The 16970-nt window shown below is 39.8% G+C and overlaps 1 protein-coding gene across 1 annotated transcript in view; it reads right to left on the reverse strand.

Annotated features, from left to right (window-relative positions):
• Positions 1-16414, reverse strand: part of SYT16 (synaptotagmin 16) — a 156707-nt gene extending 140293 nt beyond the window's left edge. Inside the window, exons 1-2 of the mRNA XM_086320364.1 lie at positions 13816-16414; positions 13513-13692 (exon numbers count right to left, since the gene is read on the reverse strand). Coding sequence (XP_086176490.1) covers positions 13513-13692; positions 13816-13873 — 238 coding nt within the window. The 5' untranslated portion in view covers positions 13874-16414. The remainder of the gene's footprint in view (positions 1-13512; positions 13693-13815) is intronic.
• Between the last annotated feature and the right edge of the window lie 556 nt (positions 16415-16970).

A 16970-nucleotide genomic window follows, 5' to 3' on the forward strand; every position in this document is an offset into this window, starting at 1 on the left:
GGCTTCAAACATAAGTAGGTTGGGTGGGTGGTACATGATGTCTCTCAGGTCTGCCCAGCCACAGTGGCCCCAATCAAAGAACATTTGAAAACGTCCTTTTTACATTTACCATTGCACTGGCAGGGAATTTCACATAAGAAATGGGAGCATATTTTCCAAGCATGGTAGTGAATTCAAACATTCTTAACTAATTATACATACAAATGTGACCTATTTTATAACATTATATATAGCTATACAAATACAAATTGTATCTATTCGGTTAGACCTAAATAATAGTTATTTTTCTAATTTAAGCCAACAATGCCTGTATTTTACTTTTTACTTCTCTTTCTTGTTTAATACTTCCAATTTCTCACTAAAAGATATGAAAGTTTACTTACTGAAGAATAACAAATACCCCTTCAGACTTCTGTTAACACAGCTCAGTTCAACTAGCATTTACTACCATAATGAATGGGATCCTACTTTCTAGTAGTAAAATACTACCTTTCATTCCAAAAATCATCCTAGTATGAGTCCTTCAATAGAACAGTTAATGGAAAGGAAAATCCTCCAACTGATATGGAAAATGACATTTCACACTGGTGTCCTATTTCTAAACAGAGTCCCACATAAAATACACATTTGGGGTTAGTTTCAGATTTGGTTGGGGGGATGGGAATTCAAAATGGAACTCACGCTAAAATGTTCTTAAAATTAATACCTGTTGGGCCTTTGACTATAAAGCCTACCCGTGGGTAAAACAAACATTTAAAAGGACTCTGACATCCTTCCAACACAGAATAGTGAGCTACAAAGTACATCTTTAATAAGCATTACTTGTTTAGGGGCAGAAGAGTGATGGAAAGATTTGGGAAGATCAAAGACCAACTTAAAAAACAACAAAAAAAGGTTTTCTGCTTAAGAGTCCCAGTAAGACACAGCGCTTCATCATACTTTCCATAATGTGCCTTATAATGCATGATTTGTATTTTGCTTCAAGATAATTTTAAAAGAAACATTCAAAGAGTTAATGCCCTAACGGTAAGGTTTTCTCCATCACCCTCTTTCTCATCAAGTGGCCCACACTATTGTGGAATGACGATTATAAATTACCATTCTGTGGTTAATATTCACTAGGGGAAATAAAAGCAAAAATCAGTTTTTAAGCAGATAGCAGTGACATTCTATAAAAATGACATAATTGTTCCTAAATAATAAGAACTGCTTTGAGGATCCAGAGAATAGAAAGTAAGACAATAAGATTCAAAATGTTTTTGGAATCCTTAAATTAATACATTTCAAACAGTACCCATCACCTTGTCATTAAACCTCAACATTAAACCCTGAATAATATAAGCTCGCAATTATGTGAGATTTTGTGAATAAGGCATTTGCTCCCGTAAGTGGGTTTTAGAGGAATGTGGATATTTTGATGGAACTATATAACCATAGACATGCCCTTCCTTTTACCTTAATCTGTCAGACTGAGAAAAATCATGAGATTTTTAAAGCTGGTACTCCAATAACTAGTTTAGAACTGACAACTCAAATAGCTAGCTAAACATACGCTCATAGACACCCACTTCAATGCAGAAACAGTGACCTGTGCTACTGACTATTCTACAGAAATAATGATCCTTTGTCTTGCTGCCTACTCATCAACTGATTTTTTTTAAGGCATGTGTCTCTTTAAAGTATAATGACCCTTGCTGACAAGAGAAGCATACAACCCAGGATCCTCTGATAAATCTAACTCATAGCATGATGGACCTCTGAAGGATATCACAGTGAAATCAGTTGTTGGTGATGATAACATTCTTTAGCACATGCAGACCAACATACGAGTGTTAAACTTACAAGTAATTTCCTCATCTATAAGTGAAAATGACATGTGCATCTTCAATACATCAAAACCCCTCAAAACTACCCACAAAGTTGGTAAGACAGTTTCACTAGCTCCAGCAAAAGATGTGTGTTTAAGGCCTTCTCAGATTATCCAGGGAGCCCATGCTGGAGGAGTAAAGAAAGACTTTCAACTCACCAAACAATCAGCAATTGCTTCAATCTAAACTATCTAGGTTCAGTGAGGTTTACCCAGAAGTCAGTCATAACATTTCATAGTATGGCTATTCCAAATACAAAAAGGCTCAGAGTTTCTGCCAAAAATTGACTCGGGACTGTATACAGTATAGACACACACACACACACACACACACACACACACACACACCCCACACACACACACCCCCCACACACACTATAGTCATTGGGAAGGTGAAAAATCATGAAGGGAATTATCTGCAGCTTTTGAAATAGTGATGTGTGTTTTGGGAGTTCTCAAACTTAGGTGTTAAACATTTCCACAGCAGCTTGTACCTACAGAGAGCTTCAGATTTATTTTTATTAATATCCGAGCATCACAGAAGCAGCTCAAATGCCACAAGAAGAATCTGTTTCTAAGGTAACTCACTAGGCACCCTCACATAAATAGCTTGGAAAATAGAGCTGCTCATTCTCCGACTATAAAGTGCCCAGATCTGTTGAAGGACTTTTAGTATCTTCCCAACCTTCAACCTAATGTCTCCCATCACCAGCAATCAGCTAGCTGTGTAACATGGTCATTTGCTGGGTTAAATTCTTGAGCGAGGGACAATAACCCATCATCTAAATTGCAAGAAAATAAACAGCAAAGGATGGAAAATTTAAAGAGACAGATCTATTCCCTCTTGGGCAAGGAAAACAAGGAAATGGAAACAATAGGATGAAATTTAGAAACAAAATGTCTTTGTTAATAAATGCTGAAACTGGGTGATGGGTACCTGGGCTTCATTATACTATTCTCTATTTTCCTATAAGTTAGAAAGTGTCCATAACAAAAAGATATTTTTTAAATGAATATCTCCTCGCAGCCTCCCTACCATAATACACTGAAGGAAACAGGGATTCAAAGATATTAAGTAAGCTCCACTGATGGTTAATTTTATATGCCAACTTGGCTGGACTACAGTGCCCAGATCTTTGATCAAATATTACTCTGGATATTTCTGTGAGGGTGTTTTTTGTGCAGGAGATTAACAATTAAAATGGTGAACTTGTGTAAAGCAGATTTCCTTTCATAAAATGCATGGGCCAGACCTGATCAGCTGAAGACCTTAACAGAGAGTGACCTCCCCTGAGCAAGAAGGAAAGTCGCCAGTAGATGACCTTCAGACATCAAATGCAACATTTGCTTTTTCCTGGGTCTCTAGTGTATCAACCTGCCCTGCAGATTTGGACATGCTAGCCTCTGTAAGATAATAAGCTAATTCCTAAAAAACATAAAAAAAAAACAAAAACAGAACCAATATAATGTATTTGTGTGTTTATCTCTCTCCACCCAACAATGAGCAAGATGTGTTCTACCACATCTAAGGTCAGTCTCTCCATCCTGTCAATTAGTCTTTCTTTTAGGCCCTTATAGCATTTATAATAATTTATAATTATTTTATTTGCTTTTGCACTTTCAGTTTTGTCTTTCTGTCATTATCCAAAAGTGGAATTTCCAAGAGAGTGGGGACTATATCTCTTTTTATCATTTTTTTTCCAGGATTTAGAAACTGAGTAACATAACATTGATTCTTAATAAATAATGAGTGAATAGATGAGTGAATATTCTCAAACCAGTAACTTTTCAACTGCATTCTTTGGAATTTTTACCATCAAACAAGGTTCAATCAGTCCTACTTTGATGGGTTTGTTAAGAGCATTCTCGCTCATTTGTGTCTTAAGTCACCAAAACAAGTAACTAGACACCACAATGAATATTAACAAGGCTTATTCTGGTGTTTAAACTCTTAAGCTCCTTACAGCTTTTCATCTCAGGTATAAGTTGAAACATATGAAACTTCCAACCTACAAAAACAGTAATTTCAAAAGGTTCGACCTAATATAACACATACTTAGAAAAAATATGAAATAGCATAGCACAAATGAAAGCATTAAAATAGGAAGAAAAGATACTTTTCAATTTAGACTGTTAACCAGTGGACTTCCCCCTCTAGGCATTATTCTCCAGGCTGGGTCTTTTTTTGCATAAGCCTCATTGGGGAATGGTGACAAGAAGAAAAGAGGGGCTATTCCATTTATTCTACTATTTAAGGACAAAAAAGTACAATGAGGGGAGATGATGGGAGGGGTTGAAGGTTTCAACTTAAAAATAGTTAATTCATAATTTTAAAACAAACTGTTGTACAATCCAAAAGTTTATAAATTGTATCAACAGCATTTCAGTAGTATTGACAGGTTTTAATCATCCTATTGGAAAAAGGAGGGAGGGGCATATTTAGCCTTTGCTTGATGCCAACAAAGGTCCATCTAGTCAAGGCTATGGTTTTTCCAGTGGTCATATATGGATGTGAGAGTTGGACTATAAAGAAAGCTGAGCACCAATGAATTGATGCTTTTGAACTGTGGTGTTAGAGAAGACTCTTGAGAGTCCCTTGGACTACAAGGGGATCCAACAAGTTCATCCTAAAGGAGATCAGTCCTGGGTGTTCATTGGAAGGACTGATGCTGAAGCTGAAACTCCAATACTTTGTCTACCTGATGCGAAGAGCTGATTCATTTGAAAGATTGAGGGCAGGAGGAGAAGGGGACGATAGAGGATGAGATGGTTGGATGGCATCATTGACTCAATGGACATGGGTTTGGGTGGACTCTGGGTATTGGTGATGGACAGGGAGGTCTGGCATGCTGCGGTTCATGGCGTCACAAAGAGTTGGACACAACTGAGCCACTGAACTGACTGACTGATTCTAAAATACTTGATTCATTTAAAATTCATCTGATCAGTCCAAACCCAAAACCACCCCCACAGACCTGCAGGCAAAGAAAACACAACTTTAACGACAGCAAACAAAACCTCCCAGAAAAGAGAATGAATTGTATTGCTTTTATATTATCCTTTAAAACATCTTTTTCAATGTATACTTTATTCATCAATCATACTAAACATGAAGTACAAAGAAACCAACACTGTTTATTTACAACTGCAGGATGGGTACTTGGGTAAATGTCCTTCTCTATCTTAAGAAGCTAATAATGATAATGATGATGAAACTATCCATATCCAATATCAATACCCTTTATATATATATTTACATCTGTTTCAGATCCTGATTCATACCATCTGTAAAATTTGTCATTGCTCTTTCTTACTTGGGCATAAAAGGAAAATTGAATATAGGCACAATCATTCAGAAAACAATGGAAAGTTACAAAGATGGACAGCCAAATTCTTCTGTCTGGGTCCAATTTACTAAAATTTTGTAAACTCAGAATCTTGAGTATAAATTACAGATGGTTATAATTTGACAACTTTGAATAATCTTATAGACACTTTTTCTAAATACTTTTTCCTTTTTTAAAATCCCTGTGCAGAAGTCATCTGCTAAGAGTGCCATGGTATACATAGGGTGAGAGGGGAAGCATCATAAAGGAAAAGCTTGCCTGCTGACCAAGGTAGAACTGAAATAAACCACTCAGGGAGAGAAATAGGTGGGGAACCACCAGATGGATACTTTGTGGGTAGAAGTAAATGTGAATTGAGCCAGCATTAACATTGCTCAAACTCTATCCTTTCCAACTTGAAAGGGGATGTTACCAATGAACACACCCCTTCCATCCATGGCACTCCACTGCAGCCATACCTTTAAATTACTTGGTATTCTTTCTAAACCTGTAAAGTTTGCCTCATCACTGTCACTCCCTATTCTGATATAATTAGTTTGCAGTGGGATTTGATCACTGGTTGTTTTTAAAAGCCTCCCAGGATTGAGACTCAGTGTAGTTCAACTGGGCTCACAGCTGGGAAGCACTCTGTCTGCTGATTATAGTCTATACCAAAAATATCTGACCAGCTTTTGTTATCTCTCTTTGTAAGAATCATTCTAACCCAGAAGGAGAATGTGAAATACCACTGCTAAAGGAAAATGGAGAAAGAAAAAATTTCTATTCAATTCTTCATCCACTCTCCTAATGCTAAATGGTGGTCCCTAAAAAGATATGTCCATGTTCTAGTCCCTGAAACCTCGAATGGTGGAAGGATATTTGCAGGTGTGACTATGTTAAGGATCTTGAGATCTTCCTAGATTATCAGGGTGAGACCTAAATCCAGTGACAAGTGGCAGAGAGAAGACACACACAGGAGGTAATGTGAAGATGGAAGCAGGGACGGGCATGATGCAGGCACAAGCCCAAGAATGCCAAGGATGATTGGCAGCCACTTGAAGCTGGGAGACAGTGTGGACACCTTGATTTCAAACCTCTGGTCCCCAGAACTGTGTGGAAAATCAATTTATGTTCTTTTAAGACACCAAGTTTGTGATAATTTGTGTGGCAGCCACAGGAAACCAAACCATCCTCCAAATCCTCCCTTTCCCCTACTTTCTCCCATCCCAGAAGTTCAAAAGCATGAAAGAGTGGCTTGCATTGAGAAGAACAGGTGGGCAAAAGAGCAGTGCAATTAAGACCCTAGCCTCTGACATTAGTCAGTTTTTGGATATGAGTCTCCACTTTGCCACTTAATACCTTGGAAAACAATTCATCTCTCAAAGCCTCTGTTGCCTCATCTATAACATGGAGATTTTAATAGTATCTACTTACTGAATTATGCTGTAGAAAGGTTGTACATGAACATACTCTGACCTAAATGCAGAACTGAAACCAAAAGTATCTGACAACCACAGCCATCATGACCCAAGCAGAAAAAGGTGGGGCTGATAGGAGCTCCTGCTAGACCAGAAGTTAACCATCCCATTGAAAGTGAAGGGATGGGAGTAGTCTTGAGGAGGAACTGACCTCCTCAAGGTCAGTTGGGCTTTCCAACCAACTGGTAGGTAGGGAGACACTGTCACATGTGAACCACCTCACTCCCGAGCTCCAGCTGACACAGCTGACTGCTGAGCCCTGGCTGAGCACCAGCTTTGCTTAAATGTACAAAAGCTGTCAACACCCTGTCTGGGTTTCCCAGGTGGCACTAGTGGTAAAAAAAAAAAAAAAAACACCATCTGCCAGTGCAGGAGACATAAGAGGTGCAGGTTCAACCCCTGGGTCAGAAAGATCCCCCGGAACAGGTCATGGCAACCCACTCCAGTATTCTTGCCTGGAAAATCCCATGGACAGAGGAGCCTGCTGGGCTACAGTCCATAGTGTCACAAAGAGTTGGACCCAGCTGAAGCAACTGAGCATGTAGATATATGCTGTCTCATGGGGCTCTTGTCTCTGTCACTCCCACGCTCTCCCATGCTCTGTGGTGAGACACTAAACTTCAACTTGCTTCCTCAAAGTCAGTCAGTCAGTTTCGTTTGGGATCAATAATCAGTTTGGGGGATTAGCACTCCCACTCCATGCTCTTGTTCATCAGAGAGCAATGGGCACAGATGTGTGCTCATTTACTATGATGTGGTATTCCTCCCTGCTGGCTCCCCTGACCCGCAGAGGAGTGTCAGCCTCTGCCTCTACAGCCTTCCCAGGGAAGGCTGTGTACCTGCAGTACCTCCTAGGATCCTTCCAGGCAAGACAGGTACATAATTTGAAGACCCAGTGCAAAAATGGAAGGATCTTTGGTTCAAAAACCATTAAGAATTTCAAGAGGGCAACAGCAGAGCACTAACCCGAGAGAAGCGTCCCTTTCTGGCATGGGGCCCTGTGCAACTGCACAGTTTATGTGCCCATGAATCCAGTCCTGGCTCCAGGAGGCCTCAGGTGCTGTGCTTCACAGCCTCTGAAACAGGCCACCTCACCACAAGGTGCAATTACTCCCTTGCAGGAAGACAGTGACTCTTAGACCTCTACTGTCTTCTCCCCAGAGGGTCATGCAGAAACTCCTAAACTCTATGTGACATGAGCTACTCAGTGAGGAACCGTGCTAGAAATCTTCTCCAGGTCTCTTTCCTCGCATCCCCACCAGTATGTTCCACCTCTGCAGCAGCCACGCTGGGCCCACGTGGGACCCGTGAGAGGCAGTCTCCAGCCACCGTCCACAAGGGGACGCACATGGCGCTCTGCTTTTCGTCGCTTCCTTGGGCCGTGTTGGACTCCGATCTCACTACGACCATGGCAGGTGGCCCCACACCCGCCACCCTTTTCAGGATCCAGGCAACTTTCAAGCCCTCCAAATCTCTTTTCCTGTATCCATCCAAGCCATGGGCTGCCCTTCCCAGTGGTGGAAAGCCTTTCTTCTTCTCCTCCCTGCCTGGGAGGAACCACCCTCCTATACATCCTCCATCCTTTTTATACTGTGCTTCTGGAAATTAAGCTCTCTGCTCCAACTTCTAAATGTTGCCTTTGATACATAAAGAAAGCTTCGGAGGGAAAAACAAACAAAACAAAATCTTATCTCTCTTTCAAAGCTAAGATTCTTTAAAAACTATTATTTCACCATGGGATTTTTATTTTTAATCAACTTTTATCTCAACACTGAACATTTCCACCAATTAAAAATGAATAAAATTTTTAAAAAACACTGAACAATGGCTTCTTTGTGACAACCCATATCTACCCCCCCAAAGCAATCACTACCAATAAATAACACAAGTACTTTGCATTAATAAGTCTAATGATCCATGTAACAGATTTAGCAAGTGTATGAATAGTAAATGCTAAATAAATGATAGCCATCAATTATCATCATCTAATTATTATTATTACCTATGTTATTAGGAAGAAACTGTTTCAGTTCTTTATCCCTTACCTATATTTAAGATAAATGATATGTGAAAATCCATTGAATTTTGAAAAAAATATATAGCCTAAAAGGCATTTTTGTGGAGTAAATTATTTTGTACAATGGGTTCAGAAAATAAACTGTCATGTCTGCTTCTCTAATATTATCACAGAAACAAAAAAAAATTATTTTATTTTTCAGAACCTCACACATATATTAGATTATAATGATTAGGTTGCTAATATCCAGCCATTTTTTGATCTATAAAAATGGAAATTTCATATGGTTCAACCTCAAAGTAAGATGGCCTTGTTGGTTTTTAATCATTTTCATTAAGTCTCCTCCATTCATAGACTGAGACCTAGAGAAGAAATTGCTATGGTAACCCCAAGGATCAAATAGGACTGCATTATAGCAATGGAGAGAAACCTAGCCCAGACTCATAAATTTGCAAGTGAGGACTTAAGCCCCAGAGAAGTGAAGTGAACCTCCCAAAATACCACAGCCAATTAGTGGCAAAACTAAGCTCTGGCTGTCTTCACTGTGTTCCTTTCTACCATACCAGGCTGCCTTCCTCCCTTCCTAACATTTGTCAAAATATGTTAAGAACATCCCATCTTCACTGAGAAGTCAGGGCTCTGCGGATGATAATTAAGGCAGACATCAAAAGTTAGATAAAATCTGGGCTAGAGGCACATTTTTCAAAGACTCTTGATCAATAATAATTAAACTTTCAAAGGAGAAATGTCAAAATGAAGGTGTTTGTTTCTTCGTTGTAATTTGTAGATTCTCCTGATTAAACTATTTTTAAAGCTCCCTTCAGTTGATCCCACTCTCAGTGTTGCTTGAGCTAACAGCTTCTGGTTCATGGTTTATTGTTATTATTTCAATATTATCTTTGACTTATTTGCAAGTATAATTCATAATTGTCTCTAAATTACTCAGATAACATGTCAAACAAGACAAAAGAAAATAATCTCAAATAGCTCTAACCTTAGTTCTTTGTACTAATTAAAGTCTGAAAAGGAGAAAACATCACCAACTTTAATCTCCCAATTTAAGTAATGAATACAATGTGTTCATGTGTGATGTCACTCCTAGAATCCACTACTGCGACTGGAATTGTCTTAATACTACAAAACTATGGTTAAAGTTCTATTAGGTCTTTTACCATAGGCATCATGCTGGTATCTTTACAAAATTAATTCACATAATCGAGACCGACCCTGTAAGGGGTGTGTTGATGACCCCGATATACAGATAAGGAAAACATTTAGAATGGTTCCATAATTTGCCTCGGTCATACAACTAGTGAGAGTGAGTTGCTGAAAGAGGAAAGAATCACTATGAACCGTAACTCCATATCACCTCGTGACCAAGCAGAAGTTTCACCTATGTCCCAGCTGAGACAATAGTGCTAAAGCATTTGTAAGTCCAAGATTTCACATGAAAACTTCTATTTTAAATATTCCACTCTATTTTCCACTCTATTTTCAGAAGACAAGCCAGATGTCCCAAGTGGAGTTCAAAAACTAAGGCTACTGAAACAGTAGGAATGCCAAATCAACTGTCAGAACCACACTTTACACCCCTTCCATTATTCTCCCCTATGGTAATTTTAAGAGACATCACACACTCTTTGATACTGTGTTGGGGGCCAGAGTGAGGCACTCGGCCCGTGGCAAAGGTCATGAGGAAGGAGGCTCGACATACGCAAAGGCGGGATTGAGCCTCAGGAGTCCCCCTGGAAATCCTCGAGCATCTACCCCCACAACCAGAGCCTGCCTACTTTACTACTTTGTGCTCTCACCTACACCTCTGACTTTACGGGGGGCTGTCCCCCACCACCTCTTTTGGAGAAGGAGTTAACTTAGAGCTCCAGTTAATAATAATTCCTGGGTGTGACAGGAGTGTTTCAACCTACAAACTCCTCTGAAGGTTCTCTAGCCTGCCTGACAGGCTTGTCCGGCCACATGTGATTGCTCACAGCCTCCCAACCATGAGAGGCATAAGATGCTTTAAACCTTCTAAAAACAGGTTCCTTAGAAAAGTTAGAAAACTATTAGTATAAGTATAGTGGGCTGATTAGAAATCGTATTGGTGAAGAGTTTTTCATTTGTTGAGCCAATGTTTGTTGCTAAGTCTCCACATCCCCTGCCCTTATACACATTAATGAATATATAAAAGAAATAAGTATTAACCTTTGATATAAATCACGTTAGACCTTAGGCTAAGTAAATTCTTTCCTTAACTAAAACCCACTATACCCTCACCCTATAAGAATGTACCTTTATTTGGGTGGCGTCTGTTTTAAGAATAATCACCCCTGGAGAAATAAGTGTCCTGGTTGACTGACCGCTGTCACAAGGAGAGGGTCATAAATTGTCAGCAGGCCCCCTGGCCAGAAGATGATGTAACATCCCTAAGACCTCTGTATACATTTGTATGAAGCACCTGACTTTGATAAAAGTCAGGACTGCTGACCCCGCGTGACTTTTGCAAAACATCTCAGTGTATAAAAGTAGACCATGGAAAATAAAGAATTGGGATCAGTTTCTCGAAATACTGGTCTCCCTATTTTGCTCTCTCTCTCAAACTCTGGCTGAGTCTCCATCTGGAGTGTGGAACCCGCCATGCTTACTAATTATGCCTGGGCTTCTAAGATCCGACCGGGAAGGCCTCAGTGTCTCCTCTCCTTTGGGAGAATGGAAGGATGCCTGCGGCCTACGTAAGTGGTGCAAGCTTCTTGTCTTGAAGTTTTATTGGTCTCCCGCGTAAACCAAGCTACTCAGCCTCTTTTCTCCACTGAATTTTCCTACTGAGCTATCCTCATTCTATTACTCTTTACATCTCTAATTAATATCTAATTGAAGCTATTGTATCCTGATCCTCGCCGACGCCGTCCCCGCTTCGAACTCCCTGGATCAGCCGGGGCTGGCCCCCGGCAATACTGTTTCCTTAAAAAGTGGAACTTAATCCCCCTTCCCCTGAAGATAGACTGTACTTAGTAAACGACCAGAATGTGGTGAAGGAGGTATTGAATGACCTTCCTAGACTAGGTCATTAAAAAACTGACTTCCTCTTGCTCTCCTTTCTTGGATCTTTCACTCTGGGGGAAGCCAGCTGCCATGTGAAAAATACATTCAAGCAGCTCTGCGGAGGGTTCACATAGCAACTAAAGCCTTCTGCCTGGAAGTGAGGTCATCAGCCCCAATCAAGCCTTTAGATGACTGCAGCTGACATTCTAATTGCAGCATCATGAAAAACCCTGATCTGTAATAACCACTCAACTAAGCTAACCCCATATTCATCAACTTTGAAAACTGTGAGATAATAAATATTTGTTGTGGGGTAAAGACTCTGATGCTGGGAGGGATTGGGGGCAGGAGGAAAAGGGGACGACAGAGGATGAGATGGCTGGATGGCATCATGGACTCGATGGACGTGAGTTTGAGTGAACTCTGGGAGTTGGTGACGGACAGGGAGGCCTGGCGTGCTGCGGTTCATGGGGTTGCAAAGAGTCAGACACGACTGAGCAACTGAACTGAACTGAACTGAATTTGTTAAAGCAATAAGTAATTAATACATGACAGCAAAGTGAAAGTGTTAGCTGTTCAGTCATGTCCAACTCTTTGCAACTCCAGGGACTGTATCCCACCAGGACCCTCTGTCTATGAAATTCTCTAGGCAAGAAAACCACAGTGGGCTGCCATTTCCTCCCCCAGAGGATCTTCCTGATTCAGGGATCAAACCCAGTCTCTTACATTGCAGGTGTATTCTTTACCATCTGAGCCATCAGGGAAGCCCCATATTCATCAATTTGAAACTGTAAGATAATAAATATTTTTGTGGGGGGTAATTTGTTAAAGTAATAGATAATTAATACATATTTATTCCTAAATTATGCCTTTTATTATAACAAAGTGAACAAGTTAAACCATATCTACATAAGGTACCATATCAAAAAATCAAATATTGTCCAGGCTGTGGGATAGCTAAGGGCTGTTTTCCTCAAGGCCTTGCCCCAGCTCAAAAACCTAATGTAAGACTGTCCCTCCACCAGTTCTGTCATGCCCCACCCATGGGCCATGGAGGGCAAGAGAGAGAATCAGACTAACAATTTTTTTTTTTAAAGCCAAGTGGTTACCTATAAAATAAGAGCACTATCTTTAAACGTCCAGCTTTTGTGTGATTATAATCACTTTGTGATAACATTCTGTATCACAAAGTTCTATCCTTCAGTAATTGAAAATAGAATATGTTCTTTAAGAGCTGGAAGCCAATTATTTCTTTTAGTGTGTTATTTTCCCCATTAAATTGAAGGAAGGAAGTTAGTAAATGGTGTAGTAGATTCAATGAACTTAAAATCTCCCTTTAGAAAAATGACTGTTGCCATACGGTGGGGAATGGCCCTAAGCACTGAAAATCTCAGAAACATCAAACCAAAGTGAAGGGTCAATATCATTCCAAAATAATGAAACCAAAACACATCAAGGCTCTTGTCAATCAAAATCCTTTTTTTTTTTTTCCTTTTCCTTCAAGCATTAATCAGAGGGAAACTCAACACAGACATCTAAAAAGCTAAGAAGACGGGAAGCGGTGGTCAGCCTTTTCCCATCTGCTCTTTGGACCCTAAAGAGAGCATTACTTTCCTAAAGCTAATGTATTCTTTGGTAATGTCCATTCATCATGCCACCACAGCAGCTGCTAAACTGCTCATGTGTGATTTCTTAATGGGGTCCATCCAGGAACAGTGACATTCCTTCCCTGACCAAAACCACAGCCAATGCCAAGCTCAGGAGACTGCGAAGCATAATGCTTACCTGGCCCTTCACAGATTCCAGTCTTGTCTTTAGAGTGCTTTCTCTTCCCGCGTTGCTCCAGGCATGGAAGGCCTCCTGTGGTCTCGAAACTCAGCTTCTTGTTGATGAAGAGGAAGAGGACAACCAGAAGAACAAGAAAGACCCCAGCTGCAGACAAGAAGCCGATGGCCTCGGGAGGGACTAGCAAGAGAACACAAAGGAAAAAATATCACCAAGTGAACCACCTTTTAGTTCTAACAACTGATCAAAGTTATCTGGAATCTTCACAATTATTAGAATGCCAGATACTCTACAAGTCCTGACCTGCTGGCATCCCAGAACTGTGTACAGGGGAAAGGAAAAGGACTATTGCCAGGTGCATCAAGCTAGGCTGGTTCCTAGATGACAGACCTCCATTCCTTTACACATGTGGCTTCTTCTGCCTATAATATAACTCCTCTAGCCCCTATCCTTTGCTTAATATTCAACATCAAGCATGCAAGCTATTAGATATCAGTCAAATGGGTTGAGCTTGAAATGGCTGACCAGTGTTATAAAAGCAAGTCTTTTAAAAATACAACTGCCTAAAACTTAGAAAAACTAATTACACAAGACAAAGTTGCAGACATACATCCATCAAATTAGCAATTGGAGGAAAGTCATTTCCTGGATGTGGTTTTTCTAATTCAAATAAGCAACACATGAGGGTGATGATTACCAATGGTGACAAGAAAATTCCTAATCTGTGCATCCATATTATAAATTAGAATTATATTTTGAAAGCTAATATTTTAGACTATTAGAAGATAAACTTCCATCTTCCCCTGTCCCTTCCTCATCAAAAAATTCCCTAGCTTTAAATGACTCTGTGCTCCCCAGGTCCATAGTCCCAGCTATTGAGTTCAGCTGTGAGGTACATAGAACAGAAAGGTCAGAGCTAGTTTCAGGTTGAGAAAAGACTCCTTCAAAGAAATGTCATTTGAGTAAAGCAACATTTCATAAAGAAATCCAAAAATCAAGTTGTATAAAGGAATCAATCACAAAGCAGGTGTCAGGAAGAGTTATTCAAGGCAGTTGGGTATATGTGAAAGCTTATGAAAATGACTCTCCTGAGAGTAGTTTTAATCCTTGAGCAGGTTTAATATGTGGATTAATAATATGAAGAGATAATATCCAGGTTGTGCTACCTTCCAGATAAAGAGAGAGAGGATGAATCAAACCAGTCCCAACTCCTATGAAAAGAAAATAAATGTCACTGCCTCACTAAATCAATTTAGTGGCAAGCCAGAGAAAGAACAAACAAGACAAAAATAGCGTTGTAATCTGCAAAATGATAATAGTGCCTGCTTATCAAAACCAACATATATTGTGAATTTAAAAAGTATGCATGCATTGATTATTCCCTCTGCCTCTAGAGGTAACACAGGTAGCAACGTTTACTGGCATAGGTTCAGCAGTCACACCTCCTGGGAAGAAATCACAATCTGCCACTTATTATCTGTGTGGCCTTGAGCAAATTATTTAACCTCTCTGTGCTTCAGTTTTCTAAGTAATAAAAGAAGACAATAAATATAAAACACATGGAAAATAACCTGTATGCCACCTAGCACATAGACAGTTCTCAAAAAGGAACTAACATCTTCCTCAGTAGCATCATTATCGGCTTTGCAGACCTTTTAAAATACCTAGGGGCAATCAAATATGAGATGGATGTGTTGCTTTGTACACAGGCTGTGCTCCACACCCCTTTCCCTCTCTTGCATTAATTATCCCAGAGGGATGGGGAAGGGATAAAGTAGGAGCCTGAGAATAGCAGCTACAAACTACTACATATAAAATAGATTAAAAAACAAGGTCCTATTGTATAGCACCAGGAACTATATTCAATAACCTATAATAAACCATAATGGAAAATGATATGAAAAAAGAGTATGTCTGTATATTTTTGCTTAATCATTTTGCTGTACACCTGAAACTAACACTGTAAATCAACTACACTTAAAATCATCTCTATCTCCCCCCTCCCACCAATTCTTGTATTTTCAACTACTTCCCTTAGTAGATACCATATTGTTTTCACCTGCATTAAAAATTCACTGTGTGTCTCCCATCCTTAAGAGTCCTTCCTCGCCACCATATGCTCTCTTCAACCATAGCCCTGCTTTTTCCTAGTCACAACTGACCATCTTCAGAGTACCCTACATTCACCTCCACTTTCTTACCTCTAAAGCCTCTAGGATCCTTTACCCAGATTCCCACTGATCTCCAGGTACCCAGCCTTACCCACCACAAATCCCTTTTCCACATAGCAGCCCGACTGATCCTTCTGAAATAAGTCTGATTTGTTCAATTGCCCCACTAAAGCCCTCTGCAGTGGGTTTAATTGTGACCCCCAAAAGAGACATCCACTCTGAATCTCAGAATGTGACATTATTTAAAACAAAAGGGCTTTGCAATGTAATTAGGGTAGGATCTTCAGATGAAATTATCCAGGATCAGGGTGGGCCCTAAATACAGTGATAAGTATCCCTAAAAGACACTGAAAAGGAGAAAACACAGAGAGAAGATGACCATGTGAAGATGGGAGAAAAGATTGAAGTTATGAAGCCAACTGAGGAATGCCAAGGCTTGCCAGCAGCCACCAAGAACTAGGAGAGAGCCCTGGAAGAGGTACTCTCTCAGAGATTCCTGAGGAATCAATTTTGCTGATATCCTAATTTTGGACTTCTGGCCTCCAAAACTGTGAGAGAACAAATTTGTTGTCTTAAGCTGTCAAGCATTTGGTAATATGTCATGTTAACCCTCAGAAACTAATTTACCCTCCAACAGCTTCCCATCACCCATAGGACAAAACTTGAACTCCTCATCTTGGTTTGCGAGACTTTTCATGACCTAGCTGCTGTTTCTAGCCTTTATCACTCATCACTCCCCAGCATCAAACTCTTTTTTGCCATCATATTCATCTATTTCTGGTTGCCCAAACATAGCTCACCTCCAGACCTTTGGAGAGACTATTTCAAATCCATGGAATGACTGTGCACTCTCTACTGTCTAACACTGATACTAGACTTCCTCTGAAAGCCTTTTTTGTTCCTCTTGACCAGGCTGGATGCTTCTACTATGAGTTTCCACCCACTGAGACTTCAATAGATTTTTCAAGTGTTTTCAAATGTTAAATTTTCAACTTCATAAGAACAAGGACTTTGCCTCAGTTACCCGATGTGCTCTCAGCAGCTAGCCTAGGAGATGCATGATACATATTTGATGCTTAAATAAATATTGAATTCTTCTGTGCTATGACATGTTGATACATAGAAAGAAAATATATGCCTCAAGTAGGTCAGTAACACTAACAACATAAGATATGATTTATATCAGATCCAGGCTTGGGTTCATCTATTGTCTATAATGCCATTCATTAGTGAAACTAAATCTTGATTTTTTAATACACTGTATTTTTCCATTATAAAACAACATGA

The sequence above is a fragment of the Bos grunniens genome, chromosome 10 (genome assembly GCF_055505025.1).
Source record: "Bos grunniens cultivar Pamir isolate PY7600 chromosome 10, Bosgru_T2T1.0, whole genome shotgun sequence".
In the NCBI taxonomy this organism is placed as follows: Eukaryota; Metazoa; Chordata; class Mammalia; order Artiodactyla; family Bovidae; genus Bos; species Bos grunniens.